The 26,941-nt window shown below is 41.5% G+C and overlaps 1 protein-coding gene across 2 annotated transcripts in view; it reads left to right on the top strand.

Moving 5' to 3' along the window:
• Positions 1–26,632, top strand: part of apaf1 (apoptotic peptidase activating factor 1) — a 45,050-nt gene extending 18,418 nt beyond the window's left edge. For both annotated transcript variants that reach the window (XM_047575605.1, XM_047575604.1), the window contains 5 exons: positions 695–826; positions 914–1,039; positions 3,188–3,313; positions 5,951–6,097; positions 25,069–26,632. In XM_047575605.1, coding sequence (XP_047431561.1) covers positions 695–826; positions 914–1,039; positions 3,188–3,313; positions 5,951–6,097; positions 25,069–25,215 — 678 coding nt within the window. In that variant the 3' untranslated portion in view covers positions 25,216–26,632. The remainder of the gene's footprint in view (positions 1–694; positions 827–913; positions 1,040–3,187; positions 3,314–5,950; positions 6,098–25,068) is intronic.
• Positions 26,633–26,941: the final 309 nt, after the last annotated feature.

Genomic DNA, 26,941 nt, shown 5'->3' with positions numbered 1-26,941 from the left:
AAATATTCTTTGAGTTCAATAAGTGTTAATTTCTTTGGTTGAATTGAGACTTGTAACCAATGTTAGCATTGTGTCATTTTTATCACGTAAATGTAGGGAGAAAAAGCAGTATCGGCTCCAAATATCGGCTCTGCAAAATTGGCAGCACGTATCGGCCATCGGCCAATAAAAATCCGCATCGGTATCGGCCCTAAAAATCCATATCGGTCAATTTCCAGTCCCCATTATGTCACATCCAGTTTCTATAGCGTCAAATAACTAAACTAAACTAAAACGAAACTTATTGAAATGATTGACAGTGGTACATGACATCAACATTATATAAATTACCTAAAATGACAGAAACCATCCGTGGAAAAAGATTATTTTTTCTATTTTAATGATGTTCGGTATATAACTATTACCTAGGAAAATTAGTGTGAGAGTGCACGTTTTCACATGTTCGTCCCTGTAAAGTAGGGATTCATTCCTATTCCGATTCATAGATTTCCATCACACACATGCAAAGTGAAAGAATTTGTTCTGTAAAGAATCAAAGAGTTGGATTTCAGGGATTATGATGTAACAGAAGGTGTTGGACACAAGTGCGCTATTGCAGCATGGGAACAGGTGTTCTTTCATAAATAGATTTTTAAGCTGAGCTTGGAAAAATACAAGTAGCTGAAAGGTTGTTTCCTCTCTTCTCCCCCTGTAGGTGTGGAGGTGGCAATCAGGCGAGTGCAAAGTACTTCAGGGCCACAAGGAGCAAGTCAGAAGCTTCTCTCTTCTCTCCAATTCGCCAAACGACTCCAGGCTGCTGTCCTGGTCCTTCGATGGGACCGTGAAGGTGAAAGTCGCAGCCTTTTTTTTTTGACAGCGGCGTGAAACCGGAAACCGTTAGTGACGGCTTTTATTTTCCTTGCGCTCTGTAAAGGTGTGGGACACCGAGAGCGGAGAGAAGCTGCAGGATCTGGAGGCTCATCGCGGGGCCATCCTGTCCTGCCACGTCTCGCCGGACGGATTTCTCTTTGCCACCACCTCTGCTGACAAGACCGCCAAGGTTTCGACACTTACATTTGCACACTTACTCACGAGGGAGTCGACACGTCTGTCTGTCTGTCTGTCTGCGCTTCCAGTAGCAACATGACCTATTACACATCTTCTCACGCCTGTGGGTGCGTCGCTGTGGGTGATGTCTGAGGCTAAAAGTTTGTACAGTAGTCAGGAAAAGGACCTTAGAGATCAGCAGATGTCCCCAGGGCTGCGGGTCAGTCTGTCCTCCTACATCTATGTCCAATCTAACTGCAGCTCGAGGCTCTGCTGGCCGACCGACCTGGCAGACCTGCACCCCATCCGCCCACCTCCCTGTCTCAATGCAGCTTTTGCCAGGTTAACATTTACCGCCGCCACCCCTGCGCTCGACTTTGGCCTGACTTTCACCGACTCAGTGGTCCGGAGATGCAGCTTTCTGCTAAATCACTGCTTTTCCAGCTCATCATTTACAGAAGAACGAGCCGCGCCGCACAACAGGAGCTAAAGTGTACTGGGGCCGGCCACATTTTAACTTCTTTTTCCTTCCTTTTACTGGAACGGAGTTAGGTTTACACTTCATCATTCATTCAGTCGCTCGTGACAGCCGGTGTCCCTCAGTGTCCGGCATTAGGAACGATTCAAAGCCGCTCTGCCTGGCGTTTGTTAAAGCAGTTAATCAAGTGCCACCGGGTTTCACGCGGGAATTTGGATTCGGTCGACTACTTACTGTAGGGAACAGGCGCTGGGTCGTCGGCCAACCCGGCTTCTGTCGGTGAATGGTAACGAGAGAGAATGTGTTTTTTCATGGATTTGGCAAAGATCATAATTGAGGTGTGTGTGTGTTGTGGGGCTGGTTAGCAGGCAGTCGCATTGTCCTCGCTCTCCAGACCGAGTTTGGGCTTTTCTAGCTGAACACACACACAAAGTTCCCGTTTTCCATCCATCTGGAGGTCAAACCGAAAAGGCCCAGCCGTGACCCGTCTTTGTGGCGCGCCGCATAAACTGGGAGGGCGCTGTGCTCCGTTCATTCCTATTCCTCCAGCTATTTCTATCCCCCCCCGCAGCCGACCTTCAGATGAACGGGACTTTGTGTGCAGACATAGTTAGTTGACTGCCAAATGAAGTGTCTAATTATGAGCTGGGTTGTTTTCAGTGCAACGCAGAATGCGATCGGGCTGAGGAGGGAACGCGGAGGGAGGAAAGCAAGGAAGGAAAGATAAAAGGAGGATGGATGAGAGGCAGAGAGGGAAATCCAAAAGAAAATGGGAGAAAGACGATGCTCTAACAATAATAGCTCTTAATTTGGCATGAGTATTTGTTCTTGTGAGATCAGTCGGGGGGTTTTTGCTGGTATGAGCGAAATAATTCATCTTTATTGTAACATTGTGCCATAATTTGAAACAGTAAAAAGGTTTTTCAAAGGTTAAAATATTTATTTCTCGAGCTTTAAAGGACTGAAAGTCTGAAAAATCCAATTTCTTGCACCAGTGTTTTTAATTCAGCATTCAAGTTCAAGGTTGTAGGAATTTTGAACCTTTTAAAGGATGTATATTTGCACACATTCTGCTGTGCTGTTCTTCTGACTTTTTGACTACAACACCACTTTTCACAGATTTACTCCACCAAGTTTTTGAGTCACGTGTCTCTCGCTGCTCCGGTTTGAAACTATAAAGCAGATGGTCTGTGGAAAAAAAAAACAAAAAAAAAAACTTCAAGATCCTCGAAGAGGGGACATTTGCTCTTAACATATTGTTCACGCTTTGCTGAAATCCCTTGTCATATTCCAGAATCGGAGTCAGAATCAATTACTTTATCAATCCCAAGGGGAATTAACTTTTCGTTACAGCAGCTCCTACTCAAAGTGTCCCAGTGTTCAGAACAAAGAGCAATGTAGGCAATAAGAATAAGAATACACGCGTGAATGTAAAAAATATATAAAAAGCAAAGTGTAAGTGAACATGTGCTCCAAGTTGTTGCTCTACAACAACACTGAATATGGGGTGTTGCACATGACGAGTCTGTATTTAGCCATGTACCCAGTCATACAGAAACATACAGTTTAGTCTTGAATAATTATGGGGAAGTCACTAATTTAGGTGGATAAATTAAATGACCGAGTCCAGATCTGTGCATTCAAACCATAATCAATGCATCAGTTTCAACCTTCTGCTCTTAGCTCTGGTGCTGTGAGTCCTGGCGCTGCGTCCGCACGCTGAACGGCCACCAGGACTGCGTCCGAAGCTGCCGGTTCTCGTGGGACGGTCAACGCCTGGCGACGGGGGACGACAACGGGGAGATCCGGGTCTGTATTCGAAACACTCGCCTGTTTCTTGACCTTTAGAAATGGTCATTTTGCTGAATTAAGTGTTACGACTGGTCTGTGGAGGTACTGCAGGGGGCGCCACAAAATATTTGGTTGATTAGACATTTTACTATATATATTTTTTTTTATTTTTACCCAATTTTCCCCCTGCAATTTACATTTACATTAGCAGTTCACTCATTCAGCGATACAGGAGCTGTATCATTAGCACACCGCTTCACACAGAGCACCACACTGGACCTGTCAATCTAAGCCTACTGTACACAGTAGGCCCCGCCCCCATTGCTACTGAGCCAATCACAAGGCAGCATATTACACGTGAAATCCCAGACGCATTGTGCAATATCAGCAGAAGAGAAGCTAACAGTATGTGGTATATATATAGATATATTTATGTTTACGACAGTTGCACGGCTACCCTACTGTTGCACATGTTTGAAATAAAAAAACGAATACTTGAATAGCTTAAATTTAAATGCAAAATGATAATGTGTATTCATAAATAGCACTAGATTGAGTTTAATATAGAACACATATAGTAGGATAGGTAGGTGGTCCCTACTTGGTCCTTGGCCTGAAAAGCATTTTAGGGTTTTCTGTCTATAGAGAATGGAGGGAGCTAAAGGGGTTAGTAGAGAGACGGAAAAAGGTTTAGAGAGGTGATTAAAAACTTCCCACTGAGCCTTGTGCCTTTAGATGCTCATAAACGTGCAGTGATGGGCAGTGACGGTGTCCCGAAGCCCCTAATTTTCAGCGCGACATACAAAAACGCAATTAGCGCAGCTAACATTTCTACCAGAAGTCACCCTGTAATTACATCTCATCACTCATTTAGATAAAGTGCTTACTAATACGTCATGATTGCTGCAGTGCACCGGGGAAGGGTGAGATGAAAGGAAGGAGGCATGGCCGCTTCTCCGACGGTGGTAGGTGGGGTGGTGGTGGTGGTCGGGAAGAAGGGAGCAGGAAGAGGAGGAGATGTCTGACAGTGGGAGGTGAAGGAGAGGCCTCGAGCTGCCAAATTGGATCTCTGAGGCTTTGCGGCGTGAATTGCCTGCACAGACGACGCACAAAGTAAATGTGAAGTTAGAGGCTGTGTTTTCCGAGTGCAGCGAAGGGTTAATGCCCTCTGGTGGCCTCTGCGGCCAACGGCTCCATTATTCAGAAAATGACCGGATCCATCAGATCCAATTACATAAACTACGGTGATAACTCGCCACAGTTTCTATGGAAACAAATGTGAGTCATGCAGCACAAAAAAAAACATGCCAAGTGTTAAATATAGCCGCACATGTGATGTGTCATTGTCAAACGGACGTGGCATGTGAGCAGTTGCGTAACAGCTGCAAACAGACATGATGCGATGCAAAAATATGACAAACCGTCATTTCGTTACTTCGTGTGCCGTGAATTATTTGCATCATTTCATACATCTGTGCAGCGTCTCTTTCCTCTTTGTTCCCTCTGTCGCGTTTTGAGGCTGAAGAGAAGCTCAGGCTGATCCAGCTACAAGTCTTTTAAACTGCAAAGCTGCAGTTTTAGCAAAATTATTCTGTACGTTAATGTCATTTTTGTCTCTGCAGCTACTGTGTATTGATATTTAACACTGCCCACGCTGTTATTTGAGAGTATTTGTCCAGGTTTAACTAACGTGTCTGCACGAGTTGCTGTGGTAATAATGTAGGCAACAGTGACCGTGTAACTACGCTGGTAACGATTCAGTAAATTGCTTTGTTCCGGTAGATCGCCTCCTGCACAGAAACCTGCCTCCAACGTGCCAGCAGACGGTTTCTTTCACCGTCTGCCTACAGACTGTTGTCCTTCATGTTATCCTTCATAGGGCTCCGCTAGTGTCTGCCTACAGGCGTCCACAGTGTCCTCACTGAGACACATCACATCTGGATCCGGCAAAATGTGTGACCTGTGACCCGCGTTATACTGACGGTTCCCTCGTTAGTTTAATGAAGCAAATACAGGACTAAATATATAAATATATTTATATTTGAATCAGTTTATAATTAAAATGGGCAAAAAGTGGGAGATAGTGGGACAATACTTAAAGAAGTACCAATTAAATCGCTATTTAATTCATATTTTATAAATTTAATAATGCCTACAGTTATTTTTTTAATTATAAATGTATTTATTAATTTTTGTTTGCGAGTACAAGAAAAATGTGTCTTCAAAATATTTAAATAAAAAAAATATATGAAGAGCACAAAATATTTAAATAAAATGAAATAAAAAAAGAGCATGAAAATATGTAAATAAAATAAAAAAGAGCACAAAAAATATTTAAATAAAATAAAAATAAAATAAAAATATGCTGATGACAGTAGGACCTTGGATTTCATATACAATATCTACATGCCCACATATGCACTCATATATGCACACTGATTTACTCACCTACAGTTATTTTTAATATTATGTTAGGTGCATTTGTGTCATATTAATTTGAGTAATTTACTAATTTATTAATGAATGACATGTAATCCCCATCCTGCATATACACCAGACTCACTCGTTTAATGACATATCAGCAAAAGAACTTGAAAGCAGAGACCCTTAACACTTAAACCCAATAAATGAAATCTGCTGTTTTACCTGCAACAGCTCTGGAGCGTGAAGGATGGCGTCCTGCTGAAGATTTGTTCTCGGGACAGTAAGGACGGCATGGACTCACTGCACGGAGGCTGGGTGACAGATCTGCACTTCTCACCAGACAACTCTCTTCTGGTCTCAACTGGGGGCTACATCAAGGTAAGCTATACACTCAAAGTCTGCTGTGGTTATATGTTTTATTTATTTTTTTTTGTTTTTAGATTTTGGCACAGAAATTGAACTTTTGGGGTCTGGACAAATAAATCCTGGCTGTGTTTCAGTAATATGATCTACAACTACTAATCTATGCGGGTGGCCCAAAAATCTTTACTTTTTAAAGGAAATGACAAGAATGATTGAGTGACTCTCTAGTCATCTGATCATTTCAATCAAATGACAAAACCTTCCCATTAATGATAAAAAAAATATAATTTCAAATAGATTTCTTTCTTAATATGTGATAAATTGCTTATATCCTGTGTCTTACATCATAGGTCTTCAACAAAGGGTCCGCGACCCCTAGGGGTTCAGCGGAGGTATTGCAAGGGGAGGGGGTCCCAAAATCTTTGGTTGATTAAACATTTTGTATATATCTAATTTAACCCCACAAATTTAAATTTCTTTAAATACATATTAACATGAATCCAACACATTTTAGTAAAGGATAAGGATAAGAGATTAATATAATATTAATATTGTGTACAAAATGATAATAATAATGTATATTTATAAATAGGCAGAGTTTAATTTAGTGTGAGATAGAAAAAAAACATATAGTGCACAAAAATGAATCTTAAACTTGAAGATATTTCTGCACTTCTATGTTCCTGCACATCTCTTACTGTGACTAAGACTTGAATAAGTAGATATCTTGGACAAACATATCAATGCCTCCGTGTGACGTGACCAGAATAGCCGGCGCCTCTTTCTCATTACCTTTTCTTTTACAACAAATGGGGTCACAGAGCGAGCAGCCTCTGCCGGACTCCGATTGGCCGCTTGTCGAGCGATGATGTAATCCTCCGGGGAGAGCTCATCTGATCGATTACTCCTGATAGCGTGTGCGCTTTTGTTCATACCTGCGTGTGTGCGTGCGGGTCGACATCGAGAGACGTAGCATGGCGAAAGCAGCGGATAGTGTTGTTCAGGCTTTTTATAGACGGATCATTATCTCATCTACAGCAGGTTCCTGTTGACGAGATCGTAAAGAAATGAACTCAAGCGTAAAGATTAGTGGTATTTCTGTATAACGTGCAGAATCAAAGATCAAGATGCCCATTTGTTGGGTTGAAAAGAAGTACGGAGTGTTAAAATGACCCACTCTCCATCAGAAATAAACATATTTACAGCCTGCAGCCTTTTATCTCTATATATAGAGGTAGAGATGAAACCCTCGAGATAGTGACGTCTTGCTCAGCCTCACCTCCATTAATGCTCCGCTTCGTATTTCTCTTTAATTAGCCAGGTGTCAGGCAGAGGCAGACGCCGTCACACTGGAGCCGGTTGACGTCACGGAGGACGCGTAACTTTATGTACAGTTTTATTTAGGCTGCAGGAGCGGCGGATAAAACCCGAGGGGGTCACGAGATGATTCATGAGAGAAGGAAAAAGTAAAGTCCTGATACGCGACTTGCAAATTTAAACTATTAACGACTCCGATCAGGCGTAACATTATGACCCTTGCGCCTCCAAATCAGATGTGACTCATCAGAGAATGGAGCGCAGGTCTTCTGAGGGCGCCCTGTGGTTTTCTGGAAACAGGATGTTGTTAGCAGGGTCCGTTCGGTTTTAAAAGGGTTAAGCCTTTATGTAATAAACTCTTCTCGGTGTTTATTAGTCAACTTTACCGGCAGGGCTGCAGTAATGTAGAGCTCATAAGCATCATCTTGCATCACACCGTGATGGCAGCCATAATTATCCTCGAAATCAGATCACTTCATTACTCTCGGTTCGCAGACCGTCTCCCTCCTCTCCAGCCGAGTGTGTTGACTTGATGGATGAGCTTGTGGATGTGAGGAGAGGTGATGGATTATTCTGCCCGTCTTAAAGGGTGAACCCCCCTGAGTCGTGAGCCTTGATCGATTAAACGTGTGTCAGCCCGCGAGGGCGACGAGCGGCCGTCCCGTCTGTCAGCAGTAATCACCGCAGCTGAGTGTGCACCTCTTATGACAGATAATGTAGCCCACAGAGCGAGAGAGCAACAATAATAACTTGTCTATCTGTTTTAATGACTATTGTCAGCGCGTCTCCGTGCTCAATTAACAAACGTCTTCAGTTTTATGGACTTGATACTAACTAAGCTGATATTTAAAATCCTCTCTCTCGTGCTCTCCCGTGTTTCCGAGTCGTGGATACGATAATGAAAACTGAACTGCGGTCAGATAAGTTGTTTGCTGACATCCAGAGACGACTCGCGGAGCGACGATTCTGCCCTAATTATTTTTCTGTCAATCTCAGAAAAAAGTCTTGGCAGTCATGCGAACGTGCTCGTGAGGGTTTTTTTTTTCGGTTTGTGTGTTTATCCTCAGCTGGTGTAAGGGAGAGATCTCATTATGGAGGATCAGTGGGATTGTGTAAGATGTGCTTTTGGATCATGGATGTGGACTGATTGATATTGAAGTTTGGCCTGAATACCAAAAGAAAACCAATTTGGCTATGGATTATGAGGCGTATGAGGCACTTGTGTTTTAAAAATAGAAATTATTGAATGTTTTCCAGAAAGCAGCATTTCTGACATTTTCTTTCACGTCGTTCTCGCTGAAATTCCTCAACGGTCACGGTACTGACGGGCGACTGTGACGTCGCCTCACATTGTCTGTGTCAGGACTAAAAAGTTTCACTTGAAGACTGCAGCTAATGTCCAGCTAGGACATACCTTCGTCCCCTGTCTGAAAGGAAATACGTCCTCCACACCTGCAGGTGGCAGTAGTCTGTATTTATCAGCAGAGCCATATATTAGAGAGAGTCTGGCCAAGTCAAATCATGGGCGCCATGTTAGATACATAGGAAGGAAGATTCTACAGTGTAACCCTAAGCGCTGATTTTGGATGTCAAATTATTATTTTTAATATAAGCGTTAATTAATGTGGTGCTGATGGACAGCTCCCTGAATGATTGATGTGTGTGTGGATATCTCCTACACGTTTCTCCTGTATTCAGTCCTTTATATGTCCTCTGTATTTTTGGGGTGCGGAGGTGGGCCATGAAAATTTTTGACTTGGAAAAGGTTGAGGAACCATTGTTTTAAAGAGCTACTGCCGACCTCCACCGTCAAACTCACCGCGGTGATTTACTCCATGACTCAAGTGGGGGTCATTACAGGTGCAACAAAGCAAACTTCTGACTATAACTACAAGTAGGTGGTTCTGGTCATGGCTAAGGGGTGAGTCAGCCTTAAAAACTCTCTCTCTGGCCCACATTAGCATCCGCCCTGGGCAATGTGATTGCGACTGGCCGGCTTTAAGTACACGTGTCCGCACCTGTTATTAAAACGTGTCTCCAGCCAACAGAGACGGCAGCAAATTACTATTTTTCAGCCTCGTGTTAAGTTGCTCTTTAAAGCACTTAAATTATATATATAACCAGTGTTGCATGACTGAAAAGGTATTTGCTCATTAAGACCTTGACACTCAAAATACAGCTTAACCTTTTAAACAGAACTATGTAGAGGTAGTTTTGTTGGGTCCATGGACTCAATCAATCAATCAATCAATCAATCAATCAATCAATCAATCAATCAATCAATCAATCAATAAATCAATCAAACAAATGAATGTCATTGCTTTACATTGTGATTGACAAAAATACACATTTAAATTGAAACAAGAAATGGGACAGTAATGCAAACTGTAAAAATTAGTAAATTTAAAATAATAAAAGATCAATATCAGAAATAAAATATAAAAATATTAAAAATAGAATGAATTACAATTCTGAAATAAAAATATAGAAACCCTCAAAATGAAACAACAATCAAAAGTAATAAAAATAGAAGTATATAAAGCTGTAGGATAAAATAAAATAACTGTAAGACTATGACTTAAATTCCAGGTTGAGGAGATGGGTTTTTAGCCTACGTTTAAAAGTGGCAGTGTTTCTAATTCATCTCAGATCAGAGATGAAACTGTGTGAAGTCGTGCTCCACCCACTATTGCAGCACTATTGAAATGCTGCAGCGACTCTCATTTGTGCACAGAAGTAACGTACGTAACCTTTTTCCAGCTTTCTTTGATGCTGAGGTGAGATTCAGACCTAACTTTAAGAAAATGCTCTAAGGTCCTGTAAAAAAACAATAATAATGATAATAATAATAATAAGAAGAAGAAGACAAACCCATCTTTCACTGGGGCGTTTTCTAAGTACTATGATGAGGATAATTTAGATTTAACATAAACATAACCCCTTTATGCAATGTTTGCGAAATTACAACAATAATTATGTAATTGGTTACAGACTAAATGTGTCGCAATTAACTACTTAAACACTATTCAGAAGTTTTAACACTGTTTACTAGAATGTGTGTTGTAAGCCAAGTGTAAGAGGTTTGCTTTTCTTATCTGTGAGTGTTTTCAGCCCTGTGATCGCAGCTCCGAGCTCCAGAAGCTTTTCTGCAGAGTGACGCCGCGTGTTATTGCTGCTGCTGCTAAACAGAATGATGTTGTTATTGGTCGGATAAGAGCCAGAGCGGCGGCAGCGGGTGATGTCTCCCATGGCTCTCGCTCAGATGATGGGTTGATAGGATGCAACGTGAGGCCTGCAGCATGAGGAGCTCTTGTTGTTTGCCTCTTTTTCTATCCGTCTCCGCGGCTCCCCGCGCAGAACGGCGGTTTCTTGTTTGTCCTGGTGTCAGTACTCCTGCCTTAATCATCTCTCAGTTTGCTTTATTTTTCTCCGCCTTTCTTGTTCTTACTGCGCGGTATTATCCACCCCCCACCCCCTTCCCTGTATGGCCGAGTGAAAAGGTGTGAGTGTAATTAAAAGCAGCAGGCCGTTGTGTGGGGGTTTGTGCTTGTCCAGTCCCCTGTTGTGAGCAGGTACCGGTGTAGATTGTGTAATTAAGCATTTGTTATGCTCTTACTCATCAGTGTTTTGACAAAAAAACTAAAAAAAAACAACAATTGGTTGTATTTTGCTGCAAAACCTGTAATGTGTGTCGGGTTGTGGTGTAGTCCAGCCCTCCGAGAGAGGCCGTCACATCCTGCACTGACTCCCATCAGTCCTTCTTCTTTCTTCTGCTCCGGGTCCTGCCAGAAAACGCTGTACCTGTCTCACACCTGCCCTTTACACACACACAAATCCCCCAAACGGCAATGAGACAATCCGTCACAGTGCCATGGTCCAAGAGGGAGGCGGCAGGTGTGAAAAGGCTCATCCCGACTGCACGAACAAACACACGCCCAGCAGCCCAGAATAATTCACACCTCATCATGTTGCAAAACAAAATCTCTTTCTGTCCCTGTAAACTCTGACACAGAGTTAGAAGACGAACAGTTTCTCAGATTCAGAAAAACGAGGATATGTGTGTGATTTAATCTATTCAGCCTTAATCAGGAAACGTGGGTACTCTGAAGTACTACAACTGAATACTGGGATCCTTAAACATGGGCGGAAATCTAATCAAGGGGAATTATGAGAGCTAAGACCTTAAAACTTCAGCCAGGTAGTGATCCCCAAATTAAATGCTTAGGAGCCCTTGAGTTTGAATTTGCAGTCGACTTACAAAGTTCAACTTTCAAATATATAGTTTTATTTTTTTTTTGCCAGGTTTACCAGGATTTAAAAGAGGAGATGCTCTAATGCGGAAGAGGATAGTTATGAATGTGACTATGGTTCTATGAATTCACTGTCTCCGCTGGGAAGGAAGCATGATATAGAGCCTAGGAGGGATACAAAAAAAATAAAAATAGATTAGATAATAGTCTATAAAGGCAATGATCATTCCTCATTGGTGAGAGCCAAAAAAAAACAAAAACATCACGGTGTTAGCTGGAGGCAAAACACAGACAAGCTTGAGGCCAACACTGTCACTGTCAACCAGGAGAATGTCGTCTTGCTGTATTTTTTGGTTCCAAAACTGAAATAAATAAATGAAAAAATAATCAAAAACACCTACTTGAAGTTTGGCAGTGGCATACCAGCCACTGCCAGTCGTAAACGACCTTGGTTGAATGCGTTTAAAAGAAAACATTCCTGTGAGACAATCATCAACAACTCTCTGTTTGCAGCACACACTTGATATCAGGTAAGATTAATATCTAATACATCATCAGTTTCAGCCTGTATAATGTTATGGGTTAGAATAAATTTTGACTGAAATAAAGATAAATAATTAATCAACTCATTATTTGGAGAATTCTTGATACATGCTGATGCTAACCACTAGCTAATGCAACATTATGCAACGTTTCAAGGGTGTCCATGCAGAACTTACACTTATTATGTTACTCTCCACAGTGGTTCCACTTCTTGTTATATCTTTGTTGGAAAGGCTTCACTTGATAAAGAAAGACCAGACTTCGTCCCCTCTGTGTCCCTTTGGTCAAATCGTCCATCCAGTGAGTGAGTGTAGAGTGTAGAGGTTGGTGAATATAGTCCCATCAGTCAGAGTCAACTTTTTGAAATAGCACTCACGGTCTCAGTGAGTGAGTATATTAGTATATTCTCTAAAATATGCGTTTTCCTTGCCCATTATTGCAAAAACAGTCCGTTGAAATACGCTAACCGCCGTTTACAGGCTAAAGTGTTTGAGATGTTTTGCCTCCAGCTAAGCCCCGCCCCTCAAAAAAGCCACACTGTGTACAAACTGTTAAGGGGTCTATAGAAAATATGTTTACAATTGCGGACATATCAGACAAAAGATCTCTATATTATGACTGATGTTACTGATGCTAATTGTCTGCAGGTAGCTACATTTTGCAATGAAGGGCAGATATGCTCCTGTTACGTATAATTTCTGACTCTTCACGTGCATTAGTGCATATTAGATTTCTGTGTCAACCCGGTGAAGGGCATGTTATTAGAAACGGGACAATAGCGACACACACATTGCTTTTCTTTATCTTTTCTGTCTCTTGACGCTCCTATGTTAACACATGCACCCAATGACATTTCTAACACACACACACACACTGTATGCCCTGATGGATTGGAGTGCTTTAGATGACAGTTCTCCCCTGCCACCACTGTTGTCAGACATCACTTATCAGTCACACCTGTGATGGAGGAGAAAGAGAGAAACACAATTTCACCTTATCTCGCCCTCTGACACTCCCCCAGCTTTTATTCCCCTATTTTTCTGTCTCTGAGTTCCCATAAGGTCTGTTCGTCCTGTGTTCTCCTCTGATGTTATCTCTCTGTTTCACACCTTCACCAGTTTTTTTTTTTAAAAATTTATTTCTGCTGCTGTCAGTTTCTTTGTCCGTCCACTTCTGGTAACCTCACGACTCATCCCCTGGAAGGTAACACTGGCAAGCTTTTTACATTTTCACACCCCTGCGCGATTGTTCCTGATGTGAAAATTATTTTTTAATGGTGCAGCACGCCAAAGTAAAGCCATTTTAGAGAAGGCCGGGAGATGGGTTTCAGCTATCACGTCTAAATCTGTCTCTCTGCTGCTTTCTCAGCCCGAGCCGTCGTCCTAACGAGGCCTCGGCAGCCGGTGAACTGTTATAGTCAGCCATCGCTCTAAAGGAAGCGAGGTAGGAGAGCGGGGAGATGAGACGGAGTAAAAGGAGGGAAGGTTGCGCTGACCTTCGCTGAAGAGACAGCTGATGGATGGAGAATCTGTCAAAGGTTAAGAAACGGTTACGTAGCAGCGCGCTGCGTGGGCTCGGAGGGAAGAGGACAGAGTAAATGTAGCCACCTCTCCGAGGGATGGACGGCCTGTGGAGACTGAAGATTGAAGGAGCCTCCTCAAGGCTAAACATCAGTCATATTTATTCCTTTGTCTGAAGCTAAAGTTATGTTGCTCCTCTGTCTGAGGGTAATTTTTGATTCAGAACTCAGAAATATGACTTGTTGCATATATGTCAATCCACCACAACATTAAAACCATTGACAGGAAAAGTAAATAACATTGACAATGTTGTGACAATACAAGGTCCCGTTGGGATACTTTTGGACCTGCCATTCGTGAGACATGTACCACCCACCTAGACCAGACCAGGCAACCCCACCCCATAGCAATGACACTCCCTGATGTCAGCAGCCTGACACAGACACACACAAAAATGGTTTAGTAACAATTTAAAAAACGCGAAGAACAGCACAAGGTGTTGACCTGGCCTCCAAATTCACTAGATTCCAAACTGATCAAGTATCTGTGGGATGATCCACAAAGGACACTCCCCCATCCCAATCTGTTGCCAGACACCACAGGACCCCCTCAGAAGGGTGTCCATGTCCATTCCTCTTGTTATGGATCTACATAATATTAGGAAGGTGGTCATAATGTTTTGCTATAAACTACAGCTCCTGATCCTGTTTCCTGTTTTGATGCTACATCTGAAATAACTGTCATACTTAGGTATGAAAATCTTTTTTTTTGAAGAGCCCCTTTGATTGGAAATAACATCCAAGTGATATTATTTCCAATCAAAGGCGCTCGCATATGCAACAAATCATGTTTATGACTTATGAAAGGAAAAATCAGCCCTAGCGAAAGACTGATTATATGAATACTTGGACTGACTGATGTTTAGCCTTGAGAGAAAACCTTCAGATCTGCTTTGTCTTTTATTTATTTATTTATTTTTTTTATATTTTGACATGCAATAAGCCTGTGGGAGAGTTTTGACACATGTCTAGTGCTGTGGAATGAAATGAAGTCTATTAATACGATGAGTTCCAGCTTTATTAATAGCTGCAACTTTTATGGCTGCTTGGGAATTTACAGACTTTCTCCTTTTGTTGATATTTTAATCTCAACTACAATTTAATCTTTGAAGCGGTGCAACAACAAGTAGACAGCCGTCTTTTATATTACTGCTACTGCGTGATGCTGCACCCTTTAGCTTTTAACTTTGATCCCACCACTTAGACCTCCTTCAAAAACCGGGTCCAGGCGGAAATAACGTTTGTGCGCAGATAGCTGTGGACCTTTTTCAAGAGGACATTTATGCAAATGAGCGAACGTAACAGGCCACCGTGTTGGTTCAGGCATCGTTCGCAGTTTTGAGTTCATTCATAGCCTCTCTTCCCCTCACGCTGTTTCACAAATAAGCATCCCGCCGTGCTCCTCCGATATGGAGGCAGACCTGTCTCTAAAAATACCTTCACACACTCATAAGATGCAAAACAGATCCCTGCAAGTGCATCTGTCTTTTTTTTCCCCCCAAAACCATTCTTCATTTTCTTTTGTTTCTAAACAGCAACAAAAAAAATTAAAAATTCAGAGTAGTAAAGTTTTCCTTACACCCGTTGAACCTTTTGGTATTTTTTTTCTGCAAGGGAGAAGAACTTAATGTGAGTTATGCTTTGGAAGCAACATGGCCCGGTTTCTGTGCTCTTGTTGTCGGGCTCGGGGTACAAACACATGCTGGTGAAATATTTATCTGTCTCTGGGAGGCAGTTGTTTTCCCCCAGTGTTGCTCATTAAGCCAGGGTTAATTGAATCCCTGGCTGGAGAAGAAGGCTCTCTCTGTTCTATTCACACCAAGATGAATTGAGTGGAGACGGTGGATCAGTGATGAGGGTGAGAAGTGGAGCGAGATGATTGGTGTTGACCATTGTTTCTGCATTTTGCACCAAATGTGGCTGTTACCTGAAACCAGAGGACGAAATGGGCCTCAATGCATGGAAGAATTTCAATGTAAGTGTCAAGAGATTCTATACTGTGCAGTAGGCCGTATTTTAAGTATGTCCGTGGACATATGACTTCACCGTCAGGAAGAAAGAAATAGAGAAAGGATTAGAGTCTAAAACTGAAACCAGTCATTAGATGTGTTTCCATTATGTTTTTTTTGCAAAATCTCGCGATATCCCATAATTCTCTTGAATTCTCATCACATAGCGGGACTTTACTTTGAAGTGATGGACTTCAAATGAACTGGTCACATGACCCCCTGCGTCATCTCTGGTGACGGGGAATTGCGGAAAAAGTGTCTGAAAAACCACCTCATGAGAGCGTAAAAGTGATATTTCAGAGGTTTTCCAAAATGGAGGTGTTTCCACCAGTTACCAGTTTTTTATTGCAATATTTAGGTTTCGAGCATTTCTAAGGGTAATGGAAATACAAATTTTCCACATTTTCCACTTTAGAGAACTCTGGAGAAAGAGTTTGGACAGGGAAAACTGTGGGGACACGTCATACAGTACATGTATGGATACTGTGTGTGTCATTCCTGTCACTGCCAGAAGGGGGAGACAATATTTTTGCAATGTTCCTTTAATTAATCTGCCTGGCAACCAGCAGAGACCTAATGGTATTTTTACACCCAAGTAAAAGTGTTGTATTTCCGCTATCTGCTAACTGACAGCTAGCTTAGCATAAAGAAAAGTCAGCCTCCTTTGATTTTCTGTGTTGTTTTGTAGTTTTGCAAGGATCCTTACCTTAATGCAAAAAAATATTGTTACTTTATAATAATATCTCATTGCAAAAGGCCACCGGTGACAACACAAGATATTTTTGGTGGTAGGTTGCATTTTAAGTGCTGTCCCATTTTTATTTATTTTTTTAGAAATCGTCCTTACTTCCTTTTCAGTTTGTCACGTATGCATTTTAATATTTCTGCGTCTCTTCCATCTTGTCTCTCACTTTCTCATTTGATGTTTCCCCCGTTTTCTCTCCCCCATTACAAGCTCTCACTCACTCTCTATGGTTTTTCTATTCATGTACTGTACGTCTCTATGTTTTTGACGGAAATAGAAGTGTGCGAGAGAGAAAGAACAATAAGTTGCTAATGATAGAAAGAATCTGCGTAGCTCATTGATCTTTTCCCGCTGTGTGCAGGAGTATTTACACGTTCCTTACTGTTTCCTGTGATGTAGAACGAGTTGCAGGTGAGAGAAAGTGAAGACGGGCGTGTGGGGAGATGTGTGGAGGATTGTCTGAGCATCAATATTTCAGTAGACGGCGCCTTAGATGAATAATTCACCCCCAAGAGTCGCACTGCGTCCCTCTCTGCTTCACTCTTGACCTGGTCACACGCAGAACTCTCACTTTTTCTTTATGAAATGGAAGTGGCCTTACAAAATCACCTCAATCTACTCCAGCTGGCATCACCCCTCTTACTTTAATCTCCCTCTTCCTGCCTCCACTCATTGTGCTCTGGCCGGTTCTTATGAAGCTTCGAAAGTGTACCTATTCCCACCGGACTCGGAATTGAAGCTATTTATGTAAGAGGAAGATGAATTACTTCCCCCCTCCACCCCTCTGAAAGACCCAACTGTGCGCTGGCTCGCACATAAGCATCGCTGTGGCCCTCACAAGAACACACAGATAGTTTTTTTTTTTTTTTTTTTTCTAGTTATGTAAGTGGTGCTGACTTTCCCTCAGGTAGCCTGAATAAGCAGACCTATTTAGCCCCGCTGCAGCTGATGGCGACGGCCCGGTGCTCCTCTCCTGTTTGCTGAAATGAAATAGGGTTAGTCACACTTACACAGCAACTATCACAGCTCTCCCAGATGATGGCTTTGACCTGTGTGTGTCTGTGTGTGTGTGTGTGAGCGTGACATTGAGATAGAGCTTATCTGAACAAACAATGGTGTGACTATATGAGATCAGAGGTCCTTGTTGGTTTGTGTCATCAGTCAAAGCAGATAGCGTATGTTCCTCATCCTCTGTTTCTGATCTATATTTAATCTTATCTAATGCATTATTGAAATGCAATGATCGTTAAGAATATACACCGATCATCAGCCACAACATTAAAACCACCTTTGTAATATTGTGTATAGGGGTGGGAAAAATATGGATATGGCAATATATCGCGATATTTTTTCTTCTTCTGATACAGTATCGATTTCAAAAGAAAAAGTGATGTTTTGGCCGATCGTGAACGACTTCTAACCTCTATTTTTTATATACGAGTGCAAGAAATTGGAAATCATTGGAAAAAATTGGATTAATATTGTTTTTTTTTTGTTTGTTTTTTTACTCAGTTTGTCCAATGAATTATCACTGTCATCTGATGTACATATATGCAATGTGTATTTCTCAGTGAACTATGTAGAATATTGTAATATCATAATATCACGATAATGTATCGTATCGTGACTCAAGTATTGTGATACGTATCGTATCGTGAATTCCTTGCCAATGCCCACCCTTAATTGTGTAGGTCTCCCTTGTGCCTCCAAAACAGTTGTGACATGGGGCTTCTGAGGAATTTTGTTAATGGGCCTTTAAGGGGATCATCACACAGATACTTGATCAGTTTGGGATCTAGTGAATTTGGAGGCCAGGTCAACACCTTGTGCCGTTCTTCATGCTTTTCTAAACCGTTTTTGTGTGTCTGCCTGTGTCATTGCACTGGGGTGGAGGCACCTGGTCTGGTCTACGTGGGTGCTACATGTCTAAGTAACATCCACATGAATGCCAGTTCCAGAAGTTTCCCAGCAGAACATTATTGTCACAAGAAGGTTTTTACTTCTCCTGAGAGTGGTTTTAATGTTGTGGCTGATCGGTGACTAAAGCACAGGTCCTCAACTGTTTTTGCACCTCTGTTCGGGGACACCCAGAACTGGGCTTATCCAACATTAAATCTCTACTTTTGCGTCTGGTGATATTCAACCTTGACTTTGATCCAACAGAGATATCGTGTCAGACATGATCTTTAGCCCCCAGCTCTGCAAGCTCGAGGATCTTCCCTCACTGTCATGGATGATTCCCTGGAAACAAATGGATTCTTTTTTTTTTTTTTTTTAATTCTTTGGTCATCTCCGGTGAAGGGAGGTAATGGTCAAATTCTGTTGACAGCCACGTCAGACATGGGCCCCAACTTAATGTCGGGAACATGTCAGATATGTTCCCATCCACTTGTCACTGTTCCAGTTCGGCTTCTTGACTTGAACGACTTTATCCGTAAAAGCGAACACGATTGTCAGTCTCCCCTGCAGTGACAAATCCACTTCAGTGAACAAATTGAAGATGTCACACAGGTAAGCAAGGTCTGCTGCCAGTGGGGACTTTTCTTCTCTGAAAGAAATCTCTTCAACGACTTGGAAATCTCACCGTTTCTTGCTTTGTTGACCGATACAGGTCCATGGTCCAGTGGTTGGGGAATTAGACCATGAGGGTTTTGTCATGTGAACCCAGCAGTCAGTTGATGAATATCTGTCAGTACGTTTACATGCACGTGAAAAAACTAATTATTGCCTTAATCTGACTTTAACTGGACAACTTGAGTGCATGTAAACACGTTTCACGTTACACGATGAGGGGTTCCTCCTCATCTGATTAAGACACCCAGATAATGCGACTAGAAATCATTTTTCTCCGGCATGCATACGCTTTAATCAGACTTTAACTAGACAACGCCTGTGTGCATGTTTCACAAATGCTGCTCTGGTGTATGATCCTGGAACAAAAACATCCAAGAAAAAGAAGGTAGAAGAAGGAAGAAGGAAGAAGAAGGTAAACAGAGTCAGTAGAAGAACTACCTGAGGGATAGTGCCATCTTGTCTGCGCCATAATTAGCCCGCACATTGCGTACGAGATTAAAAATAGTTGAACTATTATTTATCTAAGTGTTGTTTGAAATACTGGTCTGCTGCATGAACGACTCCATTTGTTTATTATATAACGTAATGGGTCACTGCTGAAAAGACACATATCGCCACCTACTGTGGAGGAGGAGGAAATGTTCCAGTCAGTTATTAGTTTTTCTCTGTTGCATGTAAACATTCAGAAAGTTGAATTTTGACCGTAGTTTGATTAAGCTGTGCATGTAAACGCGCTCTGTGACACTATTCGGATATCTGACAGCTACTTTACAGCTGATTCAGCCTGTTGAATCTGTTTGCATTTCTTTTAATATCTGAGCCCCCAGGCCTTAAGAGAAACCTGTTTACAAAACATACTAGCAGCTATATGGAATAATCACCTCTTTTATATAACCTACATACATTAATTGTATGAATTTACTCTGTAAAACGCATTGAGAATATAATACTGTTTGGTGCTGTATTGCCTTTTTTTTAAGTATAGTTCTACTTAGTCCCACCTGTGTGTGTCTTTATTGCATCTAAGTAATGTTTTTTTCCACCTCAGTAATTTCTGCAGCCTCAGCACAGAAGGAGAACATGATGCTTATGCTGGATGTTAGCGAATACTTCCAGCCTCCTCAAATAAAAGCCAATATTGTCTCACACACACACACACACACACACACACACACACACACATACACACAGTCCTCACGGCCAGTAGCTCACACCTTAGAGTCATTTAGCATCTTTGCGCATCGCCGGCTCTCCCATAAATCAATGGTCCCACAGTGACTGCGTGGATATCAGCACATCAGCCATCTGCTCTGAGGATATGGTCGCTCGGTGCACGCACGCGAACACACGAGACGCCACCGTGTATTCCCACAAGAGGGAAGAAGCCATTATGCAGTTGCTGTTTTGATGAATGTTTTTCAGTTTTCGGCATCTTTGCGTCTTTAATCTTCATATCCCCCTTTAGTCTTTTTTTTTGGTTGCTGCTATCATTTACATTCTTTCCATGTGCACCTTTTCCCATTTAATACATGCCGTCCACTCTTTTCCATTACCGCCCTCCCGTGTAAATGATTTAAGGTAGTGATTTTATGGCCTTTTTCTCTTCTCGTAGTAGATGCAATCTCAATCTGAAACCATTTTCACACTTTCTGTCCACACGTCTCCCTCTGCCGTCTCTCCACCGAGCCAGCTGACTCTTTTCAAACATTTATTTTGCACCAGCTTTCTCTCCATACACTTCATCTCTCTGCTAATCTCCTTTTCATTAGTTATGGAGTGTTTCTCCTCCTCTTGGTCCTCTTACACACTTTCATGGTTCGCCTGCTGCCGTTGTTTGTTGTGGGATTCTTCTTCTTCTTCTTCTTCCTGGACTCCTCGTTCTTCTTATATATACGTGTATGTGTGTGTGCGCGGTGCAGGAGGCATGTGAGTGTTATTTCTTTGTTTGCCAGCCCGCAGCCATCTTTTCTTCTGTTCAGATGCAATTACACCTAAGCCAAGTGTCTCTTTCCCTCCTGTGGTATCTGCTGTGTATCAGCCCTACACCGATCCAATCGATCCCGCCTTTATCTTGTCCTTCTTTTTCTGTGAAGCCACAGTCTCTTCTTCTCTTAATCTCTGGGGGGGAAAAAAAAGGTGATTTCTGATCTACTTTACTGAGCATTAAAAGCAATATTCTGTGACCTTGAAAAGTTCTTTGCTCAGGGATGGAAACTGTTATCACTTTTAGATTATTTTTTTTAGCCTCTATAGTTTACGCACCCTTTGGGTTGAGGCCTCTGTAGATCATCACATAGATACTTGATTGATTTGGGAGGTAGTGAATTGCATCCTGGACTGGTCTATTTGGGTGATACATGTCTAAGTAACATCCACACAAATACCAGGTCCACATGTTTCCCAGCAGAACATTGAGTTGTCACAAGATATTCAATGTTATTTACTTCACCTGTGAGTGGTCATAATGTTGTGGCTGATCGGTGTATGCCGCTGCCTCAGCTTACAGACAAAATGCAAAGTAAAACACCATTTCTACATGTCCTCGCTATGTTATATCTTTGGCTGAGTTTACATTGACGCTTGTATTCTGCTCATATTTAGAACAAAAATTCCTCACGTTATCACCTCTGTGGAAACAGATCAGAAGGAATTTATACAATCAGGTTCGGACGGTAGAAGCTTTTGAAAATATTTGCTCTTTATATCTAAACCGGTTCGATAGCTTCTCGCCGGTCAGAATAAATACAGTATTTCTGCTCATGTTTGCCAACAGAGCATCAGTTGAGTTTCCAAGAGGGACAGAAACATGGTGGTGAACAGGAACAAGTGAAATAAAGAAAGGTCTCTTATGACCAAATTCCTCTATTTAATGTGGTCATTTTTTGAATGCAGGTTTGTTAATAACATTGGCCAGATTCAGCTCCTCATAATCTATTCTGTAAGGGTTAATGTAAGGATAATGTAAACACATTTATTATATCAGATTATTATTAGGCGTCCATGTAAACGCTTCAGTTTAGTCCGATGAATAAGACTGTGTGTTTACGTTTATAAATCATATAGAAATATAAAATTTATTAGTTGGACTAAATGTCATGTTTACTCTTAGGTCACATTTAGCCCTAAAGGCAGCAGCAAACTATGCTAACAAACACATATTAGCGATTATGTAAAGCAGCCTCAGACAAGTACAGAATGTATTTTTTTTTTTTTGTTTTTTGTTTTATTCCTCTAATTAATAAGGATTTTTGCAAAACAATTTCCTGCCTCATGGCAAATGATGTCCTGTAGGTGAGAAAAGGACGCGAGTATGAGAGAAAAGCAAGGTTTCTCTTTGCACAGTGAATTATTAATAACGGCGGGTTAGCAGGTCTCTGAGTCATCTCGTTCTTTTAAACAGGACAAGGATTTATTGTCAGGTGTGACCTTTGTAATGGCGTCAAACTGGGACAAGGCTTTGAATAACTCTTGCATTTGGAATACTTACTTTGGAAACTATCTCGCATACTTGGCAGTGGGTGACCAGGAGTAGGGTGTTTACAGGACACGTTATCCGTAAAAACTAATATTTATACTGTATTTTGAGATCCATCACTACTACTGTACGTAACCTAGGTTTAACTTCTTCTTATTTTGCTTTGGGCCAATGACCTAATCAACTCATTCAGGATAAATTAGTCAGTTACTTAAGGTTGTGACAAGCCAATGGTTGTTTCTTGGTGTACTTGACTGTAGCTTTGGATCTGTGTCCTGCACTAGTATCATTATAGGTGGTTTATGCTTCTGCATCCCTACGCAGACCCTAACTCCATAGCCTGACGTGCACCTCCCCAGAAATGTAACATGTCCCGACTTCTAGTAGTACCCTAAACGAGCCTTTAGTCGGACCCCTGTGGGAGACTTTCCGATTCAGGATGTTGCATCGGCAGATAGAGAAAGATGAGTCTGGTTGAAGAGAGTTTAAAGGGCACACAGACGGCTCTTCTTGTCTTTTCATCTAGAGTAAATAAAGTGTAACTTATCACCATGATGCAGGTTATACGTTTGTAGCTCTTCCTAGCTTCCTAGAGGGACTACACAGACTACTGCCACCTGCTGATATGAAGATGTTTTCCTTCCCTGCAGGTGCACATCGTACTCCTTGTGCCAGGTGGCTGTTGGGATGCAATGTTTGTGATGCGTTCAGGTGCAGCTCTTTGGTCGAGGCTCGGTCGGGCTTCGTTGTCGCCGTAATCTTTTGAAGCCGTTTTGGCGTGTTGTCCCGACCTTCACGCCACAGAGGGCGTTATTTGAAATACCAGATAAGGTAGACCGCACATCTTAAAGCACTCTAGGCAAGTGTGCATTTTCAAGGTGACTCGGCTGTTCTCTGCAGTTAATGTGTGTGTATATATATATAGTGATAAGGATGACAAAGTCACATTGAAGCACATTATTGTAGAAAAGCAAACATGTTTTTTTTTGTTTGTGCGTAGCGGTGGCAGCGCAGTGCAGCAAGACAAAGGTTGTTATTTGATATGCATAAATATGCATATAAGCTCTTCTTAAAGTAGCTGTAGGGTCTGCGTGGTTAATGGTGTGTGTGCTTGTGTGCACCCAGTAAGCCAAGCATCTGTCGCCGCCGCTTCCTCCCTAACAGTCCACCTGTCTGTCAAGGATTTGTTCTCCTTTCTTTCCTAAACACTCAATCACAAACGTAACCTCACCACCGAACCTACTGACGTGACTCATGTCGTCTTTTATTTAGCTGGAAGAAGTACAATGTTTTTTTTCTTGATGTGTCATTATCATGCTTAATACTATCAAAGTCGAATGTACACGCACGCACAGAAGCTTTAAATTATTTACTGGATGTGTCTTTGATGATTCATCCCCGTGAGATGGGGCTTGAGTGGAAAATGTCAACTTTAAACTGAGATTAAACAGAATCACTCAGGGAGGCTGCCGGGGGTTGTGCGTATCTGTATCAATGTGTTTGCGGGAGCCTGTGTGTGTATATGTGTGAGTCTGGTATTATTAGACTATAAACTCACTACGGTTTTCTAGGCAGCTGTTGTAAAGCTCTCAGCCTGTCGGAGTTATTTCATCTTTGTCTTTTTCAGATAAAGCCCAGTGCACATTGTACGACTTCTACGAGGGTTTACTCGTCCCAGGGAAATGTTTTATTATTTTAAATTGATGTGTACTTCATGCGTTGTGTAAAATGCAGCGTTGTTAAAGATGCATAACGCCCGTAAAGAAAACTGACTGGATATAAAGATGGATGAACCCTCCTTAACGTCCTTGAAAAGGGGTTTTGAAGCTCAGCGCGGTAGCACCAGGGGTTGCCATCTTGGAATTGCCTCCTCCTAGTTGAAAAAATAAAAAGAGGTTGATCTGAGGTGACCAGGTATTCTGTGAAAACAGCCCACTTTAACTCAATGCATCTATGCCCTGTCCTTAATTATGCATGACTTTAAGCCTGGATATTATCTAAAGGTGGTCAGATGCATAAAAATTCAACCCTGTAAAGTTGTCGTAAATGAGGAAATTAGCTACAGATAAAAACAGTGGGTTGTTTTATGTTTTGTTCTGTTTTTCTGTTGTTTATTTTTGTTGCAAACTTTTAATTTCATTTAATGTTGTTTTTGGAGTGAGCCTCGAGTGGCCATTTGAGGAACTGCAGTTTTTGAGGACTTCATTTTTCAGCACTGAAGGTTGGCGTTTGCTTGAGCCACATACTGTAGAAACTGTGTGTATATGAAGGTCTCACTCTAAGCTGCTAATTTCATTTAAAAACATGCAGTGTTCATAAAAGTGCAAGACGAAACCGGGAGCTGTTTCCTAGAAGAAATACTGAAATCTCAGTTTCCGTGTCCCAATTTCTTGACTGTGTCTTCCCTTGTTCTTCTCAATTTGTCCCCCATTCATATAAAAATAAACGGTCTGTTAAGTCTTTCAACCTTTCTCTTTCTTTGTCTTCTATTCAGTGGTGGAGTGTGGAGAGAGGCGAAGCCCTGCAGACCTTCTATCCGACGGGGAGCGCTCTGAAGAAGATCCACGTGTCGTCCGATTTCTCCACCTTTGTCACCATCGACAACATCGGCATCCTCTACATCCTCCAGAGGGTGGCGTGATGACTGCCCGCACAGCTCCAAAACAGAAAAAACTAAAACCAAATACTATTTTCCAACCAAGTACTACAATTTCTTACAAAAAAAAAAAAAAGCTAAACCAGCCGTTTGGGACGCTTGCAGGATGTTGAACTGAAACACTTCTCAGATACATAGTTTACATTTTCACTGCACACTTTTTACATTCTCCAAGAATAAAATAAGGCATTACACACGTATGCTTTATTTCCTGTAGGGTGAAACAACCCCTTACGATCAGCTGTTTCAGATTTGGGACGATGTTGCATGCACGTTATTAGTTTGCACATGAAACAGAATTAAATATATTGTAAAAGCAAGATAGGGTGCATTAAATAGTAAAAGGGCTGCACTTCCTGGTGATCAGGAGTAAGCACATTTTCAGTCCGCGTTAATGAGGAGGTGAATATCAGCAGGTTAAAAAATGTCTTAATCCATGTTGCATTAAGGCTGAACTTTATTGTATGTGATGTAGAGACTTTTCGCTCTGTGCTAAATAAGCCGCTGTTTATGTTAGAGCATTTGACTCGACTGTGCTGTGATGTATTTTGGTTTGAGGGTGAATCTTCTGAACGTCATTTCAATATTATCAGCTGTGGAGGATTTTATTTCCCCTGACGGCAGCCTCACTCTGAATGGGAATATACTATCTTGTGTAAATGATGTAACGATGTAAATGCCTTCTCAGTCCACCACCAGCACAGATGGATAAAACTTTTGATATTCAGATAGAGAGCATGATGCAATTCTGTGATTTAACCATCATTTTTTAGTCATTTTCAACTTTACACACCACTTTTTACTGGTGTGTATCTGCATGCTGTCTTACTACTGAGCCATTTTTTGACCTGAGCACTTTGATACCCGAGAAACAATCTTTCATGAAGCTTGAAACACTTCCCATCTTTAAGTGCTAGTTTTTTTAAGTATGTGAAAGCAGAAGGAGTCCCTCCTTATACTGTCTAACTGTTCATATCGTACTTTTCTTGAATGGTGCTTTAAAGCTGAAATGATTTTTTTTTTTTTTTACCTGCGAGGAATAATCTGGTGTATTTGTTGAAGTATTGGTGTCTGCCTGGTACAGTTGATACAGTTAAATGATGTGGTGCAATGTGAGTTTAATTTATAGAAGATTAAACTGCCCGTGTGTCTTGATTGTTTTCTGTTTCTCGTGAAAATGTGATTTCTGCGGTGTCGGTTTATGAACCTCGCAGTTCTCCCGGCTGAATCTACATGTCACCCGTTCTTGAAAATAGATTTTCACACCCAGAATGATGTGAGTGAAAATCCCATGTGTTGTGAAGAGAAATTACTTTCATGACAGCTTGGCTTAATAACTACTTTAACAGGTTTTCTTCATCTCTTTGCAGTTGAAAATTAAAATGCTCTTGCAGCAAATGTAGTGTGTGTTTATGGAGATTAAACTGCCTGCAATCCATCGTTTTTTTGTCCACAAATAAATATTTTCTGTTACGTTACAAGGACTTGCACGGTATATAATTGAGCTGACAGTAGTTTATACCCTGCTTATTGTTTGTTTGTTTCCTCTATCCTTTATAAAGTGGTAAACGATAAACTAGACTCTATATTTGTTATATAGTGTATGGCTGATGCACACACAGCACATTCATGTTTTTCTACGAATTCCACTTGAGTGGAAATGATTAATAAACCTCAATAACTCATAATACATAAAACAACGTTTAGGTAA

This window comes from Mugil cephalus, chromosome 22, assembly GCF_022458985.1.
Source record: "Mugil cephalus isolate CIBA_MC_2020 chromosome 22, CIBA_Mcephalus_1.1, whole genome shotgun sequence".
NCBI lineage: Eukaryota > Metazoa > Chordata > Actinopteri > Mugiliformes > Mugilidae > Mugil > Mugil cephalus.
This window is presented reverse-complemented; position numbering and strand designations above follow the sequence as displayed.